Genomic DNA, 27,482 nt, shown 5'->3' with positions numbered 1-27,482 from the left:
CTCTCTCTCTCTTTCCTCTCGCTCTTCTCTTCTCTCTCTCTCTTTTTCCCTCGCTTCTCTCTCTTTTCCTCTCTCTCTCTCCTCTCTCTCTTTTCCTCTCTCTCTCTCTCTCTCTCTTTTTCCTCTCTCTCTTCTCCTCTATCTCTCTCTTTTCCTATCTCTCTCTCTCTATCTCTCTCTCTTTCTCCTCTCTCTCTCTCTCTCTCTCTCTCTCTTTTCCTCTCTCTCTCTTCTCTCTCTCTCTTTCTTTTCCTCTCTCTTCTCTCTCTCTCTTTCTCCTCTCTCTCTCTCTCTCTTTTTTCTCTCTCTCCTCTCTCCTTCTTGTTTTCTCTCTCTCTCTCTCTTTTTCCCTCGCTTCTCCTCTCTCTCTCTCTTTTCCTCTCGCTCTTTCTCTCTCTCTCTCTTCTTTCCTCTCTTCTCTCTCTCTCTTTTCCTCTCTCTCTCTCTCTCTTTTCCTCTCTCTCTCCTCTCTTCTCTCTCTCTCTCTATCTTTTTCCTCTCTCTCTTCTCTCTCTCTCTCTTTCTCTCTCTCTCTCTCTTTCCTCTCTCTCTCTCTCTCTCTCTCTCTTTCCTTCTCTCTCTCTCTTTCTCTCTTTCTCTCTCTCTATCTCTCTCTTCTCTTTACATTTCTCTCTCTCTTCTCCTCTCTCCCTCTCTCTCTCTTTCTCTCTCCTCTCTCTCTCTCTCCTCTCTCTCCTCTTAATCTCTCTCTCTCTCTTTTCCTATCTCTCTCTCTCTCTTTTCATCTTCCTCTCTTATTTTCCCTCTCTCTCTATCTTCCCTCTTTCCCTCCTCTCTCTCTTCCCTCTCTTCTCTCTTCCTCTCTCTTTTCTCTCTCTCTCTCTCTCTCTCTTCAGCTATCTCTCTCTCTTCATCTCTCTCTCCTCTCTCTTCACTCCTTCTCCTCTCTCTTCATCTCTTCTCTCTCCTTCATCTTCTCTCTCTCTCTCTTCTCTCTCTCTCTTCTCTATCTCTCTTCTCTCTCTCTCTATTCATCTCTCTCTCACTCTCTTTTCATCTCTCTCTCTCTCTCTTTTCTCTATCCTCTCTCTCTTTTCATCTCTCTCTCTCTCTCTTCTATCTCCTCTCTCTCTCTCTTCATCTCTCTCCCTCTCCATTCAAGGGAATTAGAGCAATTAGCTGTTGATACTTTCACTGTATTTCCTGGAAACATCGACAGGTCGTTTACTTCGATCGAGTTCGATTTCACCTGTGCCTGTATGAAATGTATATAGCAGCGGTTCACAACTGCGGCCCTCGAGTATCCTTCCGGACAAATTCATATCTAAATATAAGCTTGTCTCTGACATGGATTTCTTCTAGGGGGCTGCCAAAAAAAAACCCCCAAGTTTTGTATCTGGCCCAGATATTAAAAAGATTGAGAACCCCTGATATAGTCACGAGTATATCATCATCATCGTTTAACGTCCGCTTTCCATGCTAGCATGGGTTGGACGGTTCAACTGGGGTCTGGGGAGCCAGAAGGCTGCACCAAGGTCCAGTCTGATCTGGCAGTGTTTCTACAGCTGGATGCCCTTCCTAACGACAACCACTCCATGAGTGTAGTGAGTGCTTTTTACGTGCCACCAGCACAGGTGCCAGGCGAGGCTGGCAAACGGCCACGGTCGGATGGTGCTTTTTACGTGCCACCGGCACGGAGGCCAGGCGAGGCTGGCAAACGGCCACGGTCGGATGGTGCTTTTTACGTGCCACCGGCACGGAGGCCAGGCGAGGCTGGCAAACGGCCACGGTCGGATGGTGCTTTTTACGTGCCACCGGCACGGCGGCCAGGCGAGGCTGGCAACGGCCACGGTCGGATGGTGGTCTGCTGAACACGAATTCAAATTATCCACGTATTAAATCCTAAATAGAAACTATGGATTACGTCATAGGTAAACGAACAAGTTTGTTTTTGAAGCGTTGGACTTTATTGTAGAAGAAGTAGAAAGAGAAATTATTCTTTCAACACGTAAATGCTGAACAATATATATAAAGGACTAGCAGTATCGCCCGGCGTTGCTCGGGTTTGTAAGGGAAATAACTATATAAGCATTTTTAGAGATGTAAAGTATAATAGCCATCTCAATATGGCTAACCTCAAAGGGGGGGTGTTACTGTAGCTTTTTACATTGAGATTTAATAATACATTTTTAGTTACTTCCCTTATATAATAGCAAAAAATGCATTAAAAATGGGAAAAAATTATGGAAAATTTTTTTTAAATCGTAGACTCATCGTAGACGCGCGCTAATACCCAGAAGGGCTCGATATGAATCCCGACTATAAGATACCCGGTTTTGGTTACACTGCACCGCAAAATGTGGGAGTAGTTAGGAATCTAAATCGTAGTAGACAGACACACAACTTGACTTTTATATATAAAGATAACATCCTTTGAAGAGCAGAAAAATTCGCCGGTAACTGTATTTCTAATTCGTTTGATTAGGATTTTAAGTTTCACCTGGAGGCTTACTCAAGTGAAGGTAAATTTTCTTGCGCATGGGAAATCTTCCTTCACTGGATCCACTTCAGTGGATCAAATTTAATACTAGGCTAAACGAATTTAATAAATTCGACACTACTTTCGACATAAGTTTTGCTTTTATTCTAAAGATTTCTTTAAGATTATCAACTCAATTTAGCATTTATAATTGTATGCCTATTTATTTAATTACAAAGAACGCCTTTGTTATATCTCGGTAGAGTCATTTTGCCAATAATAAACACACGCACCGGTTCTCTTTATGATTTTGTCAATTAGTAAACCTATTTCTTTACTACCCACAAGAGGCTAAACATAGAGGGGACAAACAAGGACAGACAAACGGATTAAGTCGATTACATCGACCTCAGTGCATAACTGGTTCTTAATTTATCGACCCTGAAAGGATGAAAGGCAAAGTCGACCTTTGTCAATTAGTAAACCATTTGGCCAGTTAACTAATCGATTGTTTGGTTCATCAATCAATCAGCTAGGTTTGTCAGTCCTTTCGTCGCCACCAGGGGCGAACATGCGCTATCTACTCCTGTTAATTGATTAAATGGTTAACTAGTTGACTAATGATAAAATGGTTTCAAATTTTGGCACAAGGCCAGCAGTTTTAATGGAAGGGGTAAATTAATTTTGTCCTGCTCGGTAACGTTTCTGCTCGCTCGCCGTTTTAATCTTCTCTCCAATAGGAAAAAAAAGCAGATTCTGCCGGCTTACTGTCTTAATCCTTTCTACTGTAGACACATTTTGGTGAAGGAGATAAGTCGATTACAGTGGCCCCAGTACTTGACTGGCATTTATTTTATCGAATCCGAAAGTATGAAAGACAAAGCCGACCGTGGCGGAGTTTGAACTCGGAACGTAATGACGGACGAAAGTATTTTGTCCATGGTGCTAACGGTTTTGCCAGTTCGCCGCTTTAATAATTCTAGGTACAAATTTTGACACGAGGCCAGCATTTTCGAGGGAGGTGGGTAAGTCGATTACATCGAATCCAGTGATCAACTGATATGTGTTTTATCGTCCCCGAAAGCATGAAATATAAAGTCGACCCCGGTGGCATTTGAACACAGGGAAGTAAAGTCCGAAGAAATGCTGCTAAGCATTTTTTCCGGCATGGTAACGATTCTGCCAGCTCGCCGTCTTGATAATAATAATAATAATAATAATAATAATAATAATTGGAGCCAGTTTACTATTGGCGTAATGACCCTCCTAAGATACAAAACCTGTCACAAACCAAATACAAAAGAGATGTCCTCCATTCAGTGCCCGAGCAAACTCTATAAAAGCCGAATATTTCTCACTAGTAGATTTTCCAAGGGTATCATGAAGCTCCCATGGCCCAATGGATAAGGTACCGGCCTCCTAAGCCGGGGATTGTGGGTTCAAGTCCCGTCGGAGGTAAAGAGTCGTTCTGTAAAAAGAATTTTTTATCAAGTGGTGCTATTAAGTTTGGTCCAAAGACATGGCCTGGACCAATCTTTGGTCGAAACATATCTAAGTTTATCCGTGAATACCCACGGGTAAACCAATAGACCCAGCCTTTCAGTACCTCATGTAGAATATTTATGTACTTTCGAGTAAATATCGGTGAGAGAATGACTGAAAGGGAAATACTCAGGGACCTCTTCTACACGAGAAACAGTGAAGGCTAACAATGTCATAACTTTATTTTTCAAAGATTACATTCGTAGCTTTTAATGATTAACTGTACGCTTCGGTTCAAGGAAGAGTTATCTTCCTTGCCCTACTCAACTAAGCTAATTTTTTCCTTTCTTTATTACATGTTTAACTCGAATTAGTTTACTTTTTGCTTTATTTTAGTCCCAACTACTTCTTATATAAATGAAACAATAACTTTTCTTTCCAGAACTTTCTAATGCGGTTCTGATCCCTCTGTATATCCAAGACAATAACCAATATAATAAACTGTTCGACTTCACTGCAGTCAATGCTCGACGTCCAGAGGTGCTCACTTTCCTGTCTTCAAGTTTCTTCAGCCAACCTAGTCAAGACGCACACGCAGCCTATATCAGCGTTTTTTCAAACGGTAAGTGAACCTCATGTCCCGTATTGTTATCACTTGAAAAGCAGTGTTTCTTTTGGCTAAATATAGGTTTTACATTCTTTTATTTAATTCTTGAACATATATAGGCGCAGGAGTGGCTGTGTGGTAAGTAGCTTGCTAACCAACCACATGGTTCCGGGTTCAGTCCCACTGCGTGGCATCTTGGGCAAGTGTCTTCTGCTATAGCCCCGGGCCGACCAATGCCTTGTGAGTGGATTTGGTAGACGGAAACTGAAAGAAGCCTGTCGTATATATGTATACATATATATATGTGTATGTGTTTGTGTGTCTGTGTTTGTCCCCCTAGCATTGCTTGACAACCGATGCTGGTGTGCTTACGTTCCCGTCACTTAGCGGTTCGGCAAAAGAGACCGATAGAATAAGTACTGGGCTTACAAAGAATAAGTCCCGGGGTCGATTTGCTCGACTAAAGGCGGTGCTCCAGCATGGCCGCAGTCAAATGACTGAAACAAGTAAAAGAGTAAAAGAGTAAAGAGTATATCTCAATGAAACAAAATATTACTTATAACGGGCATAAAACAACGGGTCGTGCATTAGTAATATAGTGTTTTTGAACCAAATTATGAACGAATGAAATTTGTACACCGACCTGACATTTCTATTTCATTTATTTTTTCTTTCCAGAAATTAAAATGAGAACGACAACTGAAAAGAGAATAGTCCCAGTTTGGCTGGTTTTCCACGATGGCCTCTTCATGAATATAGATATGGTCAACAAAGATTTATTGAATTTCCATTATTTTCAACAGTCTTTTGAAAGATACGACACGGTTCGTTATCTTTATATATAAAAGTGAAGTTGTGTGTCTGTCTCCTACGATTTAGATTCGTAACTACTCCCACATTTTGCGGTGCAGTTTAACCAAAAGCGGGTATCTTATAGTCGTGATTCATATCGAGCCCTTCTGGGTATTAGCGCGCGTCTACGATGAGTCTACGATTTAAAAAAAAATTTACCATTTTTTTCCATTTTAATGCATTTTTTCGCTATTATATAAGGGAAGTAACTCTCTAAAAATGTCAACGATTTAAAAAAAATTTACCATACTTTTTTTTCCATTTTTAATGCATTTTTTTGCTATTTTTTGGCTATAACTCTCTAAAAATGCTTATATAGTTATTTCCCTTACAAATCCGAGCAACGCCGGGCGATACTGCTAGTCAATATTTCAAAGACCGTATTCAATGTCGACTTCATAAATTCTCGCTTCAGTTCTCTTTGTTCGCAAAACCAAACCATGACGAAGATACAAAGATTCATGAAAGCGGAATGATGTCCACGTCAGGCTCGTTAGTGACCTGTGATCGCTTGTCCTACACGGCACCTAAAAATAGGGTTTTATTGATGGGTCACAGAATAAAAAAAGTGAATTATCAACGGTTAATGTTTTGCAGTATGTCTTCGTTCAATTCTCTCTGGAGATTGTTTATCTAAATATTGTAGTGAAACGGCAAGCTGGCAGAATCGTTAATGTGCCGGACAAAATGCTTTGCGGCATTTCTTTCGGCTCTTTACGCTTTCAGTTCAAACCTCGCCGAAATCAACTTTCATTCTTTTCGAAGTCGATAGAATAAAATATTACTGAAGTAGTGAGATCGATATAATCGATTCCCCCCTCCCACCTTTCAAAATTGTTGGTTTGAGAGCTTTCACCGGATGGGCGACCCGTTCAAGAGGTACGTGTAGTGACGTCATATTCCAGTGTGCGTGTGCGGAACGTCCTTCTTCAGTGCGCATGTGCGGGGTTGGAACCTTCTAGAACCTTCTGGAAAGGCATAAGGAAGTTCCCTCATGCGCATGCGCTAAAGGGACCGAAGAAAGAGTTCTAGGGCGTTTTCCTTAATAGCGCCGTGATGACCTGCTCTGTTGCTGCTGTCTGTCATTCATACGTCATAAAAACCAGGTAACTGGCCTTATGAGTCCTAGGGCTAAATAAAAATAGAAACGATTGTGAAGCAATTCAAACAGAAAAATATTTACTCTAAAACATCTACGCTTTTCCACCTGTCATCTCTTATAAATAGTAAAATGTTTTGACATGTTGACAAACGTTCAGCCTTAAAAGGAACATATTGATTAATAAACATTTATAGTAATAATCTTGGATTCATAATAATAATATCGCTGATTAGTTTAAATTTTAGCTTTGCACTAACTTTATTTTCAACCAGTTTAAACTATTCAACTAAACAGACATTGCTTGTAAGTCTGGAATCTTCCCGTAATAGCTCTAAGCTATACGCTAACAAAATGGAGACGAGAATACATTTATCAAAGGTTTATTACGTTACGGGGAGGCGCAATGGCCTAGTGGTTAGGGCAGCGGACTCGCGGTCATAGGATCGCGGTTTCGATTCCCAGACCGGGCGTTATGAGTATTTATTGAGCGAAAACACCTAAAAGCTCTACGACGCTCCGGCAGGGGATGGTGGTGATCCCTGCCGTACTCTTTCACCACAACTTTCTCTCACTCTTACTTCCTGTTGTACCTGTATTTCAAAGGGCCGGCCTTGTCACTCTCTGTGTCACGCTGAATATCCCCGAGAACTACGTTAAGTGTACACATGTCTGTGGAGTGCTCAGCCACTTACACGTTAATTTCACGAGCAGGCTGTTCCGTTGATTCGGATCAACCGGAACCCTCATCGTCGTAACCGACGGAGTGCTTCCATTCCATTGCCATTACGTTACGTACGTCGGGGCTTAAGTCGCCAGTTGTTTCTGTTTAGTTCATTCGGATTCGTTTCACACTCACTTTTGACATTCTTTTGTTTCGCTTCTCCTACCAGAAGCCCCTTTTGGGATCTTTTCGGTTTGACCGGCAGTTTTTTAAAATAATTTCCATGTAACCAAAAAAATTTAAACTTCGTATAGTGGTAGAATGTATTTATAAAACATCTTTTTCTCTTGGCTTTATTGAGAAAATTATATAGTTTGTTGTTTTTTCTTCAATTTCTGCAATTTCAACCAATCAATGACGTCTATTGAGGTGAAAAACATTCTGTGCCGTATGAATATGTCCCTCGTTTAAGAAACAGATTGGGTTTATTTACATTTCTGAAGAAAAAAATATACCCTTCCCCCCCACCCCTATACCTAACTCTAACCCTAAAACAGATTGAAATGCAATAGATCGATACTAGGGTCATAATTATGGGTGACAATTTCATATAACACCGCTAGAAAAAACTGCCGGTCAAACCGAAAAGATCCTTTTGTTTTCCTGTTGACCAACTTCATAGCTAGCCCGCAGCGAAATTTTTGTCTAGAGTTCGTCTGTCACGAATCCCGCCCAACACCGCCACTTCAATCTTTGTATATTTGCAACCATTTTCAAACATTTGGACCAAATACATGGGTGGCGCTCGAAGCAGTCATGTAAAATAAACAAACTTTGTTCAGGCGCAGGAGTGGCTGTGTGGTAAGTAGCTTGTTTACCAACCACATGGTTCCGGGTTCAGTCCCACTGCGTGGCACCTTGGGCAAGTGTCTTCTACTATAGCCTCGGGCCGACCAAAGCCTTGTGAGTGGATTTGGTAGACGGAAACTGAAAGAAGCCTGTCGTATATATGTATATATATATGTGTGTGTGTGTCTGTGTTTGTCCCCCTAGCATTGTTTGATGCTGGTGTGTTTATGTCCCCGTTACTTAGCGGTTCGGCAAAAGAGAAGACCGATAGAATAAGTACTGGGCTTACAAAAGAATAAGTCCCGGGGTCGAGTTTGCTCGATTAAAGGCGGTGCTCCAACATGGCCGCAGTCAAGTGACTGAAACAAGTAAAAAGAGTAAAAAAAAAGAAAGAGTAGGTGTGGGACATATTCGACCAGTAAAGAATCCTTTTCACAACTATTCACCATGCAAAAAGATTTTCGCCTTGAGGCGAGGCGAACGATCTTAATAACACCAAACGAATGTCCAGAGCGCCCCTGAATATCTGTAATCATCTCAATACCAAAAGCAACCTTTTCCCCCTTAAAGTTTGAAAGACGCTTTGTAGAAGGCCTGAAAACGTTTCGTTAGACCAGTGGATCTCCACCTTTTTTTAACCATGGACTTCTTTGATCCCTGTTTCCCCCTTATTGGACTTCCATAGCCATTTGATTTACATTCCATTACTCTTTTACTTGTTTCAGTCATTTGACTGCGGCCATGCTGGAGCACCGCCTTTAATCGAGCAACTCGATCCCGGGACTTATTCTTTTGTAAGCCCAGTACTTATTCTATCGGTCTCTTTTGCCGAACCGCTAAGTGACGGGGACGTAAACACACAAGCATCAGTTGTCAAGCAATGCTAGGGGGACACACACACACCACACACACACAACACACACACACACACACACACAACACACACACACACACACACACCAACACACACACACCACACACACACACACATATATACATATATATACATATATATATATATATATATATATATATATATATATATATATATATATATACGACAGGCTTCTTTCAGTTTCCGTCTACCAAATCCACTCACAGGGCTTTGGTCGGCCCGAGGCTATAGTAGAAGACACTTGCCCAAGGTGCCACGCAGTGGGACCGAACCCGGAACCATATGGCTGGTAAACAAGCTACTTACCACACAGCCACTCCTGCGCCTATTGTATTTTTATAATTAAATAGTTTTAGAAATTGTATGAAAACATGAAAATATTTTGTGTATTGTGGAAGTATTACCGATTTATGGGACAAACTTTAACAAAATCCTAAACGGACCCCACAAGGGTCATGTGCACCCCGGTTTGAGAACCACTGCATTAGACCATTTCTGCCTCCACCACAATTGTGGGTTTTATGAGCCTTTTTTTTTTGTTTTAATTTCCTCATCCTTAAATTGTTCTTTTTTTGGAGATAGAGAAAAGGTGTCTGTCTAAGTTTGAGAAAAGATGGAAACGTGTGGCACGATTGCTGCGAGTGAAAGTGGCCACATGAGCTCGCTATGAGTTGGCTGCCGAGTTTCAGTGGGGAAAACAGGGCTCGTGGGGTCGGCAATCCTGGTGTTCCCACTTCATGTGTCATTTTTGTTGTGCTGTAAAAAAAAAAATTAAAAATTTAAAAATTTGTGTTTCATTCGATTTCCTCGATTTTGTTTTCGATTTTATGTAAAATTCTTAAAGATCATTTTTATGTAAATTTCATCCGTTTCTCGTGACCCCAAATCATGATGTATTGTCCCCCTCTACGTTAGCCCCTTGTGGGTAATAAAGAATCCTTAAATTGTTTTTTTTGGAGATAGAGAAAAGGTGTCTGTCTAAGTTGAGAAAAGATGGAAACGTGTGGCACGATTGCTGCGAGTGAAAGTGGCCACATGAGCTCGCTATGAGTTGGCTGCCGAGTTTCAGTGGGGAAAACAGGGCTCGTGGGGTCGGCAATTCTGGTGTTCCCACTTCATGTGTCATTTTTGTTGTGCTGTAAAAAAAAAATTAAAAATTTAAAAATTTGTGTTTCATTCGATTTCCTCGATTTTGTTTTCGATTTTATGTAAAATTCTTAAAGATCATTTTTATGTAAATTTCATCCGTTTCTCGTGACCCCAAATCATGATGTATTGTCCCCCTCTACGTTAGCCCCTTGTGGGTAATAAAGAAATCCTTAAATTGTTCTTTTTTTTTTCTTCAGATTTTGAATTCTCTGGGTTACGGAACATCCCTGACAGAATTATTATCCGAGGTTTATTCAACATTTAGGGAGAGACTCTTGTTGAGTACAGCCTTACTTATGGGTTAAGTATCCCTCTTTATATCAGATTGCATACATCAGGATCCAGCAAAAAGGAACCAACTCGTATTCCACAAATGTTTCTTCAATTCTATCAAAACTATTCATTTTTATTTAATATCGTCATCATAGTTTTAACGTCTGTTTTTCCATGCTTGCATTAGTCAGACAGAATTTAATGATGCGAATTTTCTACAATCGGATGCCCTTCCTATCGGCTACCCTCACCCGTTCGCAAGCCAGGTAATATTTTCCCATGGCCATACATGTGATCACAGAAGCCAGGAAACGGACACCGCTGGCACGACGGTGGCATTCGTTTACAACTATCACGAGCAGTCAGGACAAGGACACACGACGGGTTTCTTTCAGTTTCCGAGGCGATAGTAGAAGACACTTGCCCAAGGTGCCATGCAGTGGGACTGAACCCGGAACCATGCGGTTCGTAAGCAAGCTACTTACCACACAGCCACTATTTACATTTGACGGATATTTGTCCTCATCTTGTTTGTTGTTAACACAGCATTTCGGCTAATATACTCTCCAGCCTTCATCAGGTGTCTTGGGGAAATTTAGAACCTGGGTTCTCATTCCTAAGGTATTTTTTGATATTATTATTATTCAGGTCACTGCCTGGAATCGAACTCGTAATCTTGGGGTTAGTAGCCCGCGCTCTTAACCACTACGCCATATGCCCGTAGTGGTTAAGAACGCGGGCTACTAACCCCAAGATTCCGAGTTCGATTCCAGGCAATGACCTGAATAATAATAATAACAACATCGAAAAATACCTTGGGAATGAGAACCCAGGTTCTAAATTTCCCCAAGACACCTGATGAAGGCTGGAGAGTATATCAGCTGAAATGTTGTGTTAACAACAAACAAGATGAGGACAAATATCCGTCAAATGTAAATAATTCCTCATCTCTTAAATCTGGATGGGATGGAAGCACTCCGTCGGTTACGACGATGAGGGTTCCGGTTGATCCGAATCAACGGAACAGCCTGCTCGTGAAATTAACGTGTAAGTGGCTGAGCACTCCACAGACACGTGCACCCTTAACGTAGTTCTCGGGGATATTCAGCGTGACACAGAGAGTGACAAGGCCGGCCCCTTGAAATACAGGTACAACAGGAAGTAAGAGTGAGAGAAAGTTGTGGTGAAAGAGTACAGCAGGGATCACCATCCCCTGCCGGAGCCTCGTGGAACTTTTAGGTGTTTTCGCTCAATAAACACTCACAACGCCCGGTCTGGGAATCGAAACTGCGATCCTATGACCGTGAGTGCGCTGTCCTAACCACTGGGCCATTGCGCCTCCACTCTTAAATCTAGAACTGTATTAAGAACTAAGTTATTCAACTATTATAACAATTTTCCTCCTTCCTTTTCAGCTTATGTGGACATCTTGAAGTTGTGCGATTTCCAACCAGACATGATTTGTGGTTATGGCTTGGCTGAGATCGTTGTTGCCTATCATGATGGCTGTATCGATCAAGATCAATGTCTGAAAATTGCTTATCTGATTGGAACATATTTTACTTCATCAGATAATGAAGGTATTTGTCCTGTTTTGTTTTTTTCCTTCAGTGATTGCGGCCATGCTGGGGCACCGCCTTGAATTTTTAGTCGAATGAACCGACCCTAGTACTTTTTCTTGTAAAGCCTGGTACTTATTTTATCGATCTCTTTTGCCGAACCGCTAAGTTACGGGGACGTAAGCACATGCCGGTTGTCAAGCTTCTTTCAGTTTCCGTCTACCAAATCTACTCTCAAGGTGTAGTTCTGACTGGGGCTACAGTCAAAGACGCCTTCCAAAGTTGTCACGCTGTGGGATTGAACCTAGGACTATGTGATTTGGAAGCAAACCTCTTACCACACAGCCACAGCTGGACCCAAACATTTTCTGGTTCTGAAAAGAAGGGTCTATCTTTGAAGCAGTTGCAAATTAAAAATGTGCGTTCGCCAGGACAGATATTTACTGATGAAATTTACTATTTGTACCGTTCTGGTCGTGCTAAAGGTAGGGTTTGTTTGTCCTTTTCGAGCCACGCCTGGCTCATAAGGGCCGGTTTCCCGGTTTTCCTTGGCGTATAGGTTCCCCACCTGGACGGGACGCCGGTCCGTCGTAGGTGAGCTGCAAAATGCATGAGGAAAGAGTGAGAGAAAGTTGTAACGAAAAAGTCAGCAGAAGTTCGCCATTACCTAGTTTCCTGTCAACTTAGTTTCCTGTCAACTTAGTTTCCCGTCAATTCAGTTTCCCGCTAACTTTGTCTCCCGCTAACTTTGTCTCCCGCTAACTTTGTCTCCCGCTAACTTTGTCTCCCGCTAACTTTGTCTCCCGCTAACTTTGTCTCCCGCTAACTTTGTCTCCCGCTAACTTTGTCTCCCGCTAACTTAGTTGACTGAACAGCCTGCTTGAGAAATCAACATGAAAATGGTTGGGCGCTCCAGAGCCACGCGTGCCCTTTATGTAGTTCTCAGGGAGATTCGGCATGACAGGATGTGACAATGGCGGCCTATTGAAATAAGTACGGCTCATTTTGGCGAGCCTGAGAGGAGTTGAGCAACGTGAAATTGTTTCGCTGAAGGACGCAACGCGCTGCCGAGTATCGACCTTAGGATCGCGAACCGATAACCCTAACTACTAAGCTACGCGCCTTTGCTAATTTTTAGGGTATTCGGCCTGCGGTCGTGAGTTCGATTCCTGGCTGCGTATTGTTGGATGTGACATGCGTACGAGAGAAAAGTGTGTGGTAGACAAAACCAAACCTTGGGACACCGCCTGAGTTGATTGAGAGTGGGGCAAAATGAGCTCCGTCAACACATGCTGCAATGGTTTAGGAAGTTCTTTCGGTGTACGGTGAGATTGTGCGATGGGAGATCGATGGAATCCAAAGATAGAGGAATTTTGCAAGGGAATCCACGTGAAAGATGACTACTTTACAGTTTCAATTTTAATGTTTAATTCCTCCTGTTTTTTTTAAATACTATTTAATCGTTGTATCTATTTCTAAGATAAGAAAGAAATCGACCTTGAAATACGTTTACCAATGTCGGCGAAGTCTCGTTTACCTGACCAGGCAACGCTTATAGCAACCTTGAATGAGGACACCTTTTACATCAGAGTGCCCCAGAATTGTCTTGAAGCTGTCAATAAAATAGGTGAGTAGCAATGTTTTTCCTTTGTTCTGCTATAATTCTTGTATATCCATAGTTACTGAAATATATATTTAAAACCTAGATCTTGGCAGTGACGTAGCTTCTGTGTGTGTGTGTGTGTGTGTCGCCCCGCCCAGGGAACCCTTCGTAGTTTGCTCCTCTCCTGCCCCTTATACAGCCTTACATAGCAGAACCCAAAGGGCCGCCCCGGCAAAAGCGTTGCCCTGGAAGAACCAACCCTTTTCCACCCCCCCCTCCCCAGCTACGCTACAGGATTTTGTTTACGTCATGAAGAGATTAGGACTGATTGGGGTACAATTCGGAGGGCTATACGGGACAACCCGAACAGATACCAACAAACGGGGGTTGCAGCGACGCGCTGCAATGGGGCATCACACCCTGCCATGATGTTACTGCCATGCTGGAGCACTGCCTTGATTATTTTCATCAAGCAACTCACTCTTTTTACTCATTCTTTTTAAGTGTGGAACTTATTTTATGAATGTCTTTGGCCGGACTGCTAATGTATAGGGACGAAAACAAACCAGCACCGCTTGTCACACACGTGTGCGCGTTCACATGACCGGCTTCCACATAGTTTCCGCCTACCAAATCCACTCCCAAAGCATTGGTCTGCCCTGAGCTATTCGAAGACCATGACTCAAGGTGCCGCACACTAGGAATGAACCCGAAACCAGGCGATTGCAAAGCAAACTTCTTAACCGTCGTTAAGATATTTTCTGAAGCTGATTTTTCTTCCTTCTCCTTTTCAGAAGGTACAATGACCCGTTTTATTAAAGGAATACCTGTGTACAACACTAACCATAAACAACTTGACCAACTACAGAGCGATTTAAGAGCGACATTTCGACCAAGAGACAGGTAAGCAAATAATGCTTCAACATTCTTTTAGAGTCGGTGGTTTCTTCAATAAATAAAAACTCATGTAAAGTGACACATTAGTGTCTTAATTCCTATGTAAACATTAAAATGGCAGATTGTTTGACAGCTTCAATGTGTGTGTGTATCGGTCTGTTGTTCACAAGGCCGAGAAAAGTACTCTAAAAAATCTTTTTAAGTAGTAATATTCTTGCCTCTATTCATCATTATTGTTCGACCGTGGTCGAGACAATGGAATTTACTATGTTACGCCAGACTTCACGGTCCATCATAGCATTACGGAGGTCCTGTTCCTGGATGCCTGTATCCCTGGAGATTACATTAGGGTAGGAGAGTGTGCACCCTCTGGTATCGCGAGCAGATGGCTTTCAGGGGAGAAGAGTAGAAATTACCTCGTTTTCAAAATCTCTCGTGGAAGCGTCATCCAACCAAAGTACAAATATATGGGAAACTACCACCTGTATCATCTCTTGTGAAAGGTAGAAGAGTCCAGTTTGCTGGAGATTATTGTAGAGTTGAAAACGAGGTAATTTCTACTCTTCTCCTCTGGAAGCCATCTGCCTCCATTCGTAGAGGTTTTGTACTTCCAGTTAAAAAAAAAACGATGAGTCGCGGACATTACTAAGAGCATAATAGGTGCGAAGCTAATGGTAACTTCTTGACCGGCCATAACCAACGACTACATAATATAACATTATGGAAGCTAACATTTCTGTCTGTACGCAAATGCATTCAGTAATCTCAAATGTTGGTTTCGTCATTTGACCTTTCTAATATGGCTGTCGGTTGGGAATGTTTGATGTTTGTTACAAATAAATTTCATGTTTCTTATTGTGACATTTGACATTTTTTTTAGCGGAAAGTTGTTTAATAAACTGTCATTGAAAATCCTTGGCGAAATGAGTCTGGAAAAAATTTACTCGATTCATATACTCTTTTACTCTTTTACTTGTTTTCAGTCATTTTGACTGCGGCCATGCTGGAGCACCGCCTTTAGTCGAGCAAATCGACCCCGGGACTTATTCTTTGTAAGCCCAGTACTTATTCTATCGGTCTCTTTTGCCGAACCGCTAAGTGACGGGGACGTAAACACACCACCATCGGTTGTCAAGCAATGCTAGGGGGACAAACACAGACACACAACATATACACACACACTATATATATATATTATATATATATATATACATATATACGACAGGCTTCTTTCAGTTTCCGTCTACCAAATCAACTCACAAGGCATTGGTCGGCCCGGGGCTATAGCAGAAGACACTTGCCCAAGATGCCACGCAGTGGGACTGGACGTGGCATCTTGGGCAAGTGTCTTCTATGAAAAAAAAATAAATATAATTTACGATATTTCTTGTAAAATACAAGGGAGATAATTCCGAAAAATTACTGTATTTTCCGGCGTCTAAGAGGCATTTTTCTTTTATGTAACAAAAATTTGTCATGACTGACAAAATACATTGTCACGACATCTATAGGATTAGTTTTGAATGTAAACTGCTGAAAAGACGACTCTGCTTTGGGTATTCATTCTCACACTGAGTTAAATGTCAGTAGGATCTAACGGCGGACATATTTCAACAATCATCTGAGGAAGTGCATTTTACATCTTGGATGGATGGTAAGGATTACACATCTCACCAACGTACTATGGGTGCAAAATTTGTCGAAACAATTGTAGAGTCTGAAATAATGTCGTTCATTCCATTTCTATTGTGTGTGTGTGTGTGTGTGTGTGTGTGCGTGTGTGTGTGTGTGTGGTTGAAATTTTGTTTTTGATATAATTGTTATTGTGAATATCTTTTGACGGAGATATATTTTAAAAAGTGTTATGAAAAAAAAGGTGGGGTTTTATTGAAGCAGAGGGGGTCCACATAAGATGTACATCTGAGAACCACAGATGAACGATTTTATCTGATCAGTCAGAAATTCATATGAAACTGGTTAAAATTATTTAAACATTTTCCTTTTTTTTTTTTTTTTTCATTATTTCAGGTCTTTTAGGTGGATTTCTTCACTGGATCTGATGCACCCTTCTAAGACAATCCAGATCGAAAACAGACAGTTCGATGATCAATATGTCCAGCGAATCCTGACCACTTGCGTTGATATTCCAACGGTGTTAAAGCAATTACCTCCAGTCAAAAAGCTTCACCTGAACGGTGCCATCCGCCGGGACCAGGTTTCCACAAAAGACCTCTATTGCTTACCCGATTCGTCTTCTCTCCTAACCGCTTTAGGAGAATTATATTTACTGAGTAAGAATGTTTGCTTTCCCTATTTTTTTTCTATTCTAAGGCACATGCCTTAGTGGCTAAGGTGTTGCACTCACAATCATAGCGTCAGGAATTCGATTCCGGGCGGTGCGTTGAAAAAATGAATACCTGTAATCAGTCACATTCTGTGTCCTACTGAATTTCCCTGAGAACTACGTTAAGGGTATGAGTGTCAAAGGCAGCGAACTGGCAGAAACGTTAGCACGCCGGGCGAAATGCTTATCGGTATTTCGTCTGCCGTTACGTTCTGAGTTCAAATTCCGCCGAGGTCGACTTTGCCTTTCATCCTTTCGGGGTCGATAAATTAAGTACATTTTGCGCACTGGGGTCGATGTAATCGACTTAATCCGTTTGTCTGTCCTTGTTTGTCCCCTCTGTGTTTAGCCCCTTGTGGGTAGTAAAGAAATAGGTATCTCAGAAATTTACCCAGGCGCTCTTTGAAGACCTCCACATCTACACCTCTCAAATCTCTGAGGATGTTTACCAGAATGTTGAAATATTGTGAACTCCTGAAACCCAAGCCGTTCAGTTCGGTGGTTGGTATAGCTTTCAATTCCAAATTTGGGAGCAAGATTTTCCGAGATCTTTTTCACGCCTGCTCAGCGGTATTTCGCCTGTCTTTATGTTCCGAGTTCAAATTCCGCCGAGGTCGACTTTGCCTTTTGGGGTCGATTAAATAAGTACCAGTTACGCACTGGGGTCGATATAATCAACTTAAGCCGTTTGTCTGTCTTTGTTTGTCCTTTCTGTCTTTAGCCCCTTGTGGATAGTAAAGAAATAGGTATGTGTGTCTGTGGAGTATTCAGCCACTTGCACGTTCATTTCACTAGTTGGCCGTTCTATCGATAGGATCATTTGGAACAGATTAGAGTGTTGCGTTCACGAGCTTAAGATCATGGTTTCTATTCACAGACTGGGTGATGCATTGCCCTCATTTTACGTTGCTCCAGCTCGGCCAAAATTGAGTAACCTTGTGACGGCGTCCAGTTGAGGCGGTGGGGTTGTGATCTCGGCCATGGAAACCAGGTAACCAGCCCTCGGAGTCCTAGGATTTGAGATGGTAATGTGTTGGTGATGATGGTGGTGGTGTTGGTGATGATGGTGGTGGTGGTTATGATGATGGTAGTGGTGTGGTGATAACTTCGAAGTCATTCACGTTCAATAATTTTCAAATGTGTGTGTGTGTGTGTGTGTGTGTGGTAGCCTATTTCTTTACTACCACAAGGGGCTAAACACAGAGGGGACTAACAAGGACAGACAGACGGATTAAGTCGATCATATCGACCCCCAGTGCGTAACTGGTACTTAATTTATCAACCCCGAAAGGATGAAAGACAAAGTCGACCTCGGCGGAATTTGAACTCAGAACGTAACGGCAGACGAAATACCGCTAAGCATTCCGTCCGGCCTGCTAACGTTTCTGCCAGCTTGCCGCCTTGTGTGTATGGTAGCCAAGGCAATCCAAAACCAATCAGAATACAAGGAAAAACAGTCCTGTCCATAGGACATTGTGAAAATTCTGTTTCGTGTATTTTTCTGCCCATAGCATTTTTTTCTTTTTCTCACGATGGTTTTTCGAAAGAGGTGGAATTTCCATCTTTTTGACACTTCCAAGCTTTCTTAGACAAGCACTTCTGGTGGTTTTTTTTTTTTTTTTTTTTTTTTTTTTGCATATTGACTCAAAAATTCTTCTACTCGTTGTATGGGGCAGGATCATTATTGCATACTTCAGTTTTCGTTCAATTTGGGATTTAAGGGTTTGATCTTTCTTGGAGAAGAACGGGTGACCCGGCCCTCTGCAACAAACTTCTTAATTGTGCGATGATCTGACATCAGTATTTTTACAACTGGAGTATTTTTTTCCTTCAGGCAGTAATTTTATCTTTCTGTCTCGGCTGACGTTAAATACACTCCTTTTGACATTTTCAGATTTGCAAACACTTTTTAGCCACCAAACAAAGGAAAAAATGAAATTAACTTATATATATTATCTGAAGTAGAAAAACATCTTATTAATACTGCAAGATATGCATATTGTCTTTTCATGAACACCTTTTTGATATCCATGTGTCTAACACACGTGGACATGCCTACAAAGTCAGAAAACAATACAGCTCCCATGACTTTCGGAAACATTTTTTCACGCTCAGAGTTGCTGAAGCATGGAATAAACTGCCTGCGTCAGTTGTTGACTGCCATGACACTGCATCCTTTAAGGCCCTCATGCTTTCCGAAATCCGCCGAAACTACACCTGATTATATATACACTTTAGATGAGTTGTAGTGCACCTGAGCACTGTACACAATTATTATTATTATTATTTAAATAAGGTTTAATAGGAAAATATACTGTTTAATTAAATAAAAGCAATTTTAATACTTTCCAAACTCTTTCTGTCCGAAAAATACCGACCGAGAATTCTTAAGACTGACGTCAGTTTCGGGCATTTTCTGTTGCTTCGTCAGTTAAGCCAGCTCAATGTTCGGCCTTTTCCGGACCTGTTTCTCTATTAGTATATATGTTTCCGTCATCCAAATTAATGGATGATTTAGCGATTCGCTAATGTGTATACATATCATAAAATTGATATAAACAACAGGTTGCAATGTTTCACCAAAATGGAGAATTCTAATTGTCACTAAATGTGACTAGGGTGTTAAAAAAAAACACCGACATAGCTAGAAATAAGAGCTAAAATGCACTAATGTTGTAGTTGATGCACAGAAATGAAAACATACACTAACAAAGACCATAATTGTTCGAAATATATATCTATTGCCTTATATATATATTTTTTTAAATGTCCAGTTCCTTGGGTTTGTGTCTGTTTTCGTTTCTCATTGTGTTCGACGTTTTTTTGGTGTCCTGTTCTCATATATGCGTGTATATATACATGTAGAGGTAGGTACGTACATATATATGCATATGTTTTATTTATTATTAATATATTATATATATTATATATATACATATATATATATATATATATATATATATATATATATATATATATATATATATATATATATATATATATAAAGCCAGTGAACAACAATTACCATACCAGTTTGACTTTAAATTTCTTCAACAATTCAAAATAATGAATTTAATTCCTCTTAATTCTACCTCAGTTCATCTGATTGTATTATTTATTGCTACTTTTCATTAAAAAAAACCCTTTATTTTTTGATAGCCAATGTGCATTTTTGCTTTTTTTCTTCATACTTTCCCCATATCTTTTCCGCGTGTAGTTTCTATTCTCTTTTAGAAACCTATTTCTACTATATATATATATATATATATATATATATAAGTAAAAAGCAACAAGAATGGATTAATATTTCGGTACAATTGTTTCGTACGAAGACAGCTTTATTAAGGCTGCAAATATTGCAGTAAATATAAGTGACCCGTACTCATCAGTTTTTATAGAACTATCCCTGATGTTTCAGGAGTGTAGCCTCACCCCCTTAGATGTTTGGAGAACCCAGATGTTTTTTTCGGCTGATGAGTACGGGTCACTTATATTTACTGCAATATTTGCAGCCTTAATAAAGCTGTCTTCGTACGAAACAACTGTACCGAAATATTAATCCATTCTTGTTGCTTTTTTCTTATTTATAATCACCCCGCATTATCTTATGGTTAACACCATATAGATTTCTGGTGCATCTAAGTTAAGTACCGCATTCATGTGAATTCAACAGAACTCACTTGAATCTTAATTGCTGTTACTATATATATGTATATTGTTTGTTTGTTTCCAGGTAAAAATGAGAAATTTAGAAATGTTAATCAAGATGTATTTCCGCTTGATTCTACCGCACCCTCAATTGGTCACCTTGTTAGCTGGGACCATTCTTTTGAATGGCCAGTTCCAAGCTGGCCTCAGTTCTTGATCCCTGGTAAGTTCGTGAGCCTTTGATATACAATTCATCAATGCCGCACAAATGTAATCGATTTAAAGTAAGAGGTTATTTCTCTGAGACATAAAAATAATTTCTTGCCTTTCAGAGAATGTTTTAGACCCTTTCAAACAATTGCTGTTGTGTAGACTTGAGTAAATTTGGCGTGTGTGTGTGTGTGTGTGTGTGCGCATGCCTAGGAGTGGCTGTGTGGTAAGTAGCTTGCTAACCAACCACATGGTTGCGGGTTCAGTCCCACTGCGTGGCATCTTGGGCAAGTGTCTTCTGCTATAGCCCCGGTCCGACCAATGCCTTGTGAGTGGATTTGGTAGACGGAAACTGAAAGAAGCCTGTCGTATATATGTATGTGTTTGTGTGTCTGTGTTTGTCCCCCTAGCATTGCTTGACAACCGATGCTTGTGTGTTTACGTCTCCCGTAACTTAGCGGTTCGGCAAAAGAGACCGATAGAATAAGTACTGGGCTTACAAAGAATAAGTCCCGGGGTCGATTTGCTCGACTAAAGGCGGTGCTCCTGCATTGCCGCAGTCAAATGACTGAAACAAGTAAAAGAGTAAAAGAGAGTATATATGAGGGTGCAAAATAGTACCTACAGTTGCTAGAAATGAGAGCTAAAATATAACTGGAACAGTCGCACGAAAGCACTGACCCCGTGAAATATTTGGGACTGCGAGTAGCAAGCCGCAAAATCTTTCGTTTGCGAGATACACAACCGCAGAATGAAGTAGTTAAAATCTTATGACGTGATTTCGAAATTCGATCAACAGGATCTTGTTTCGCGTCAGAGGTTTCTGCAATTACTCCGGGTCAAAAGAGAGAGCCTGCTCCCCCCGCCCATTCGTTCCTGAGAAAAAGGTGTTGAACAGCGAGCGCTGAATTCAAAATGGTTCATGTGTATAGTAACATACAATACGATATAATGTATTAAGATATATTGAACTCAGTACAATATAGGTGGGGATAGCAATTACAATAAAAAAGGTAAAATAAATAAATATATATAGATATATACGTGTGTGTGTGTGTAGTGTGTGTGTGTGTAGTGTGTGCTTGTCCCACCACATAATGCCCTCGTAACTTAGCAGCGCGGCAAGTCCATATATATATATATATATATATATATAGGGAGAATTCACAAAAACAGAAAACGAAGACAGTTGGTGTAGACAACAATAAGATGTATTAGTATAACGCTCGGGAAGGGAAAAGGTCTTTAACGTTTCGAGCCTACGCTCTTCCACAGAAAGAAACAGGGAGAGAAAATAAAGAATATGAAGTGGCTAGCGATCATATGTATATCTTTTACTCGTTTCAGTCATTTGACTGCAGTCATGCTGGAGCACTGCCTTTACTCGAGTAAATCGACCCCAGGACTTATTCTTTGTAAGCCTAATACTAATTCTATCAGTCTCTTGTGCTGAACCGCTAAGTTACGGGGACGTAAACACACCACCATCGGTTGTCAAGCAATGGTGGTGGGGGGACAAACACAGACATACAAACATATACACACATATATATACATATATACGATGGGCTTCTTCCAGTTTCCATCTACCAAATCCACTCACAAGACTTTGGTCGGCCCGAGGCTATAGTTGAAGACACTTGCCCATGGTGCCACTCAGTGGGAATGAACCCGGAACCATATGGTTGGTAAGCAAGCGACTTACCACACAGCCAGTGAGCAAGTCATTTTACAATTTCAATTTGCAATTACTTCATCTTAGTTTAATGCAATCAATCTTACAATATTATGTAATAATACACGCACCCACTATTTACTTTTCATGTGTTCTTCAGGTTAAGCATAACTCATACTGAATAAGATTCTTCAGAATTGTGTGTGTGTGTATCATTTTTCATTTGATCAATGTCTTGTTACTAGAAATGTATCTTCTATTTTCCTTGTCAGCATTTTTCTCTTTCTCTCTCTCATTTAGAGAAAAGTTTCCTGAGTAAAACCCATTACATCACCGGACACTTCAGCGAATATTACGATGCCGTGTCAATTTTATTATTTGAAACTATTTCTCTGATTACGGTAAAGTGTAATTTTAATTAATGAGGAAATCTGCTGTAATGTTTATTTATTAATTTTTTCTTCATATTTTCTGGATTTTGCAATAGAAATGGTTTTACTTTCAGGGATTAAACTCTTCCATTTTCATGCAAGTGAATATGTCTTCCGAGCTGCATCGTGAAGACATCGACGATGCTGAAATCCAGGTGCTTTGGCATAGTGGCAGGGTCTCTGTGACGAAGAACGGTAAGTATTCAGAGAGATCAGAACTAATTGTCTCAAGGTTTTAATGTAACCATTTTCGCACATGAACAGTGTTTTAAGATACAATAAAACAAAGTTTAATATTAAAGATTAAAAAAGCTTTTTAATTAGACTAATGGTTCTCAACCAGGGTCCGTACAAGATTTTAAAATTTATGTGCAACAAATTATATTTCGACTATACATAAAATATTTTTATGTTTTTATCCAATTCCTAATAATATTTGATTTTATAAACATCAGATTTTTTTAAACATCGAATAGCTATAAGGATCCATCTGAATAAGATAGGAATCAAAAATTTCTAAAGGTAAAAAGTAGTTGAGAACCACTATATTAAACCATCTTGTGTATGTTTCATTAACACGAGGTGATTAACAGTTACATAATGTAAATTTAATAACCAAGACTTATTGTCAAATCATCAGAGATGTGTAACTTTAATAAGTAACATTATTCGATTGGAAAGATCATTAGAAACCTTTCAAATGCAATTTTTCTTTTTCTTTTTTCTTTTTTTTTTTTTTAAAGATGATATACTTTTGTTTGGAAGTTTCCGGACGGGAAATCTTTTTGAAAAGTTTTTCCTCGATATCGAAGAAATATTTTTAGATGAGTAAGTATTTTATTTTTAACATGTTGAAGTAGATAATATCACAGTTCTGTATTTAAGAGATGAGGAATTATGTACATTATTTACATTTGACAGATATTTGTCCTCATCTCCTTTGTTGTTAACACAACATTTCAGCTGATATACCCTCCAGCCTTCATCAGGTGTCTTGGGGAAATTTCGAACCTGGGTTCTCATTCCAAAGGTTCGAAATTTCCCCAAGACACTTGATGAAGGCTAGAGGGTATATCAGCTGAAACGTGTTAACAAACAAGATGAGGACAAATATCCATCAAATGTAAATACGGTAAATAATGAAGTAGATAATGTTCGACAGTCTTATTGATAAAACTATCAGCGATATTTTTCATACCGCTTTTGAATCACATTTCTAGACCAACTGTAAAGAAGCTAAAATCGATTAAATTTCATGTAGTTTACATCGATTTGTTTATATTTAAAACTTATAACGTCAACTCTGAGAAACCTTGGCAGATTTAGTATTTTCTTTTTACGAAATAAATATAGGATAACAAACGAATAAATGATTATCTGATAACTTTATTAGCTTACAGCCTTTTCTGCTATAAGATGCAATGGGTTCATAGTTGAGTGCCTGAATAACACCTTATGTCTTCATCGGAGCCTCGAATATTGTACAGTTTGTTTGAGAAAGAATTACTTTGGCGATTACGGCAGTTCCCTATATAGACACAAATAAACTTCTCAATATTCGTGGCTCCAATGCAGCTATAAGGTATTATTCGGGCCCTCAGCTATGAGTCCACTGCATCTTATAGTAGAAGCAACTGCCATCTCTCTGTATTATTACCACTCAATACTCGGCTAACACTTCGTCCTGAGACATAAGTATATTGTTCTACACCAGGTTATTAGTCTTGCAATGCGAAATATTAAAACACGTATCTATATATTCGTCTAAGGAGCCATAAATCAGTAAAAAAAATATGCTCTCATATGTTTCAAAATGGATACATTAAAGTGAACATTACAGATCCATTTCAGCCAATCGCTTTTCCACTGGCTGTTAGATAACCGGATATAGATAACACGATTAAGTAACACCCTGTGTTTTGCAGATGGCTTTTTCCATAACTGCCATCTCTGAAGAGTACGTGGTGTTACTTAACCGTGTTATCTAATATCTGGTTACCTAATACCCAGTGCGAAACCGATTGGTAAGATTGGCTGAAATATGCTGGTGCATTCTATATTGAGAATATATATAACATAAAGTCGGGAGCTTCCATATGTTTACAGCCGTTTCGTAACTTGCTAGTGGTGTTAATTCCGGTATACAAAAATTATATGGAAATCTATCGTCATTTACCATTTATCGCTCGGATTTTCTGGGTTTTATTATATGAGCATACCATATTACATTGTAATTGATCAATGTGATTGATAGCCGATTCCAAAAGAGGAGCTTACTATAATAACCACACTATTCTCCGAATCCCTATTCTATACTACTTTACATAAACACACACACGCGCACACACGCGCGCGCGCGCGTGCGCGTTTATGAATTTGTTTTGCAAGATTCTTGATGTGAAAAATGTGTTGAAACATATTTTGGGATGATCAATTTTTCTTGCCATATAAATACAAAAAAAAAGGACCATTCCGAAATGTCTCTCACACACACCACACATATATTAATCAATGAAATTCCAACTTAGTCGGATTTGCGATTTTTACAATATTGAAATAAAATAGAACTTTCAATCGTTGTGCAATCATCGTGTGTATGTAGTGACAGTCGTGTTTCACAATTGAGTCCTGTTGTCCGCAGTGGAACACGACTGTCAAAACATAAACCTGATGATTGCGTAACGCATGAAAGTACTAGTTTATTTTGATATTTTGCTAATAATAAAACATCAGAAATCGGACTGTTGGAATTTCATTAATATACTGTTCTATACACAATCATACCAACTCTATATATATATGTATATATATATATATATATATATATATATATATATAATTTTAAAATAGGATAAAATCTTTTATAAGAATTTATCAAGTAGTTAGCGGGAAAAGCCTCATAAGAGAGAAATCCACCAATGTTTTTCTCTTAAATATATTTATTTATATTATATTGAGGGCATTACTATACATAAATGCCACACGCTAGTTGGGACTCTTAAGTTTAACCTATATATATATATATATATATATATATATATATATATATTGTGTGCGTGCACTTTGCTACTAGTAAGTTAAGTGTTCCCCGTAGAGTATCATTATCCAGTCTACTTCAAGTACCATTGTACTTCACAGTATTACTGGTTATAATATACAGAGAAAAAGTTGAAATTATGATTGTAGTTTATATCATTTGTTCCCTACGTCCGTTTCGTCATGGTGGCTATTTGCTTCCTCTGCAGTGACTGTTGCAAGTTCAACTGGACTCTAAACCAGGAAAAACTACACTTATGGCACACTTTTTATAACATGTTTCATTTGATCTGTGTAACATTATGCGGTAAAGTGTTGCCCTGATGAATTGAGGTGGTTCAGCATTCGATTACATTTGGAAGTCCACGACAGAACAGGCAAATAACCACAATGGTGAGACGTACGTAGGGAACAAATGACACATACGTGTGTGTGTGTGTGCGTGCGTAAAACTCGATTGAGTAAAAGGAATTAATTGTTCGAAAATTGTTTGTTCAACAGAAATATCGTGAAATACGAAGTGCTGTGGCAAAATGATTTATTAGATTTCATGAACACCATCTTTGAGTATGGCTACTCTCACTTCCGGACACATTTAACCGCTGTAATATTCGACCCGGCATTACACAACGAAGGACTGCACCGACATACTTTCTTGTTAGCAGCATTTGAACTGGAGACCGGTGAGAAACCTTTTACTCATATTAAACTCACTCCCTGTCATCTACGGCGCCATTTTAGAGAATACTAACATTTGATAATGGAACATTTAGCGATTGTTTCACCGTGGAATCGTTTTTGATTTATTGTAAATAAAACCTATTTCTTTACTACCCACAAGGGGCTAAACACAGAGAGGACAAACAAGGACAGACAAACGGATTAAGTCGATTATATCGACCCCAGTACGTAACTGGTACTTAATTTATCGACCCTGAAAGGATGAAAGGCAAAGTTGACCTCGGCGGAATTTGAACTCAGAATGTAGCGGCAGACGAAATATTGCTAAGCATTTCGCCCGGCACGCTAACGATTCTACCAGTTCGCCTCCTTTTCTTGTAAATAAAACCGGAAACAGTTGGGGCGACAGTTGTTGAAGATCTTTGATTTATCTCCTTTGGAGATCAAACTCGTACAATAGATCTCGGCTTAGCATTCGTTTGATTATTAATCCAGTTTGATCTAGATCTACAACCTGATTGGAACCTTTGATTACGTTCTGTGATTTCACCATGTTAACAATACGATTTACTGAAATCTGATAACAAAAAATCAAATATATATTAACATCCGACATAGGTGCAGGAGTGGCTGTGTGGAAAGTAGCTTGCTTACCAACCACATGGTTCCGGGTTCAGTCCCACTGCGTGGCACCTTCGGGAAGTGTCTTCTATTATATCCTTGGGCCGATCAGAGCTTTGTGAGTGGATTTGGTAGACGGAAACCGAAAGAAGCTCGTCGCGCGCGCGCGTGTGCGTGTGTGTGTGTGTCTCCCCAACATAGCTTGACAACCGATGCTGGTGTGTTTACGTCTCTGTAACCTAGCGGTTTGGCGAAAGAGACTGATAGAATAAGTACTAAGCTTCCAAAGAATAAGTTCTCCGTTCGTTTTGCTCGACTGAAGGTGGTGCTCCAGCATGGCCGCAGTCAAATGACTGAAATAAAAGAATGCCTGGTGTGACTATGCAATGTTCATAGGCGTGACTGTGTGGTAAGAAATTTGCTTGCAAACCACATGTTTCTGCGTTCAGTCCCACCGCGTGGTACCA

At 39.9% G+C, this 27,482-nt stretch overlaps 1 protein-coding gene across 3 annotated transcripts in view; it reads left to right on the top strand.

The window, feature by feature from the left end:
* Positions 1 to 2,377: 2,377 nt before the first annotated feature.
* LOC115227544 (fatty acid synthase-like) overlaps positions 2,378 to 27,482 on the top strand; it is a 39,517-nt gene continuing 14,412 nt past the window's right edge. For 2 of the 3 annotated variants that reach the window (XM_036500814.1, XM_036500813.1), the window contains exons 1-13: positions 2,378 to 2,417; positions 4,365 to 4,544; positions 5,208 to 5,353; positions 10,235 to 10,337; positions 11,726 to 11,890; positions 13,350 to 13,496; positions 14,267 to 14,375; positions 16,398 to 16,660; positions 20,447 to 20,584; positions 22,547 to 22,647; positions 22,752 to 22,872; positions 23,421 to 23,505; positions 26,215 to 26,396. In XM_036500814.1, coding sequence (XP_036356707.1) covers positions 5,216 to 5,353; positions 10,235 to 10,337; positions 11,726 to 11,890; positions 13,350 to 13,496; positions 14,267 to 14,375; positions 16,398 to 16,660; positions 20,447 to 20,584; positions 22,547 to 22,647; positions 22,752 to 22,872; positions 23,421 to 23,505; positions 26,215 to 26,396 — 1,552 coding nt within the window. In that variant the 5' untranslated portion in view covers positions 2,378 to 2,417; positions 4,365 to 4,544; positions 5,208 to 5,215. Of the gene's footprint in view, positions 2,418 to 4,364; positions 4,545 to 5,207; positions 5,354 to 10,234; positions 10,338 to 11,725; positions 11,891 to 13,349; positions 13,497 to 14,266; positions 14,376 to 16,397; positions 16,661 to 20,446; positions 20,585 to 22,546; positions 22,648 to 22,751; positions 22,873 to 23,420; positions 23,506 to 26,214; positions 26,397 to 27,482 lie in introns of those variants that run through there. The other variant, XM_036500815.1, reaches the window with a different exon arrangement.

This window comes from Octopus sinensis, linkage group LG2 (assembly GCF_006345805.1).
Source record: "Octopus sinensis linkage group LG2, ASM634580v1, whole genome shotgun sequence".
In the NCBI taxonomy this organism is placed as follows: Eukaryota; Metazoa; Mollusca; class Cephalopoda; order Octopoda; family Octopodidae; genus Octopus; species Octopus sinensis.
Note: the sequence above shows the minus strand (reverse complement) of the source record. Positions and strands in the feature narration are given on the sequence as shown.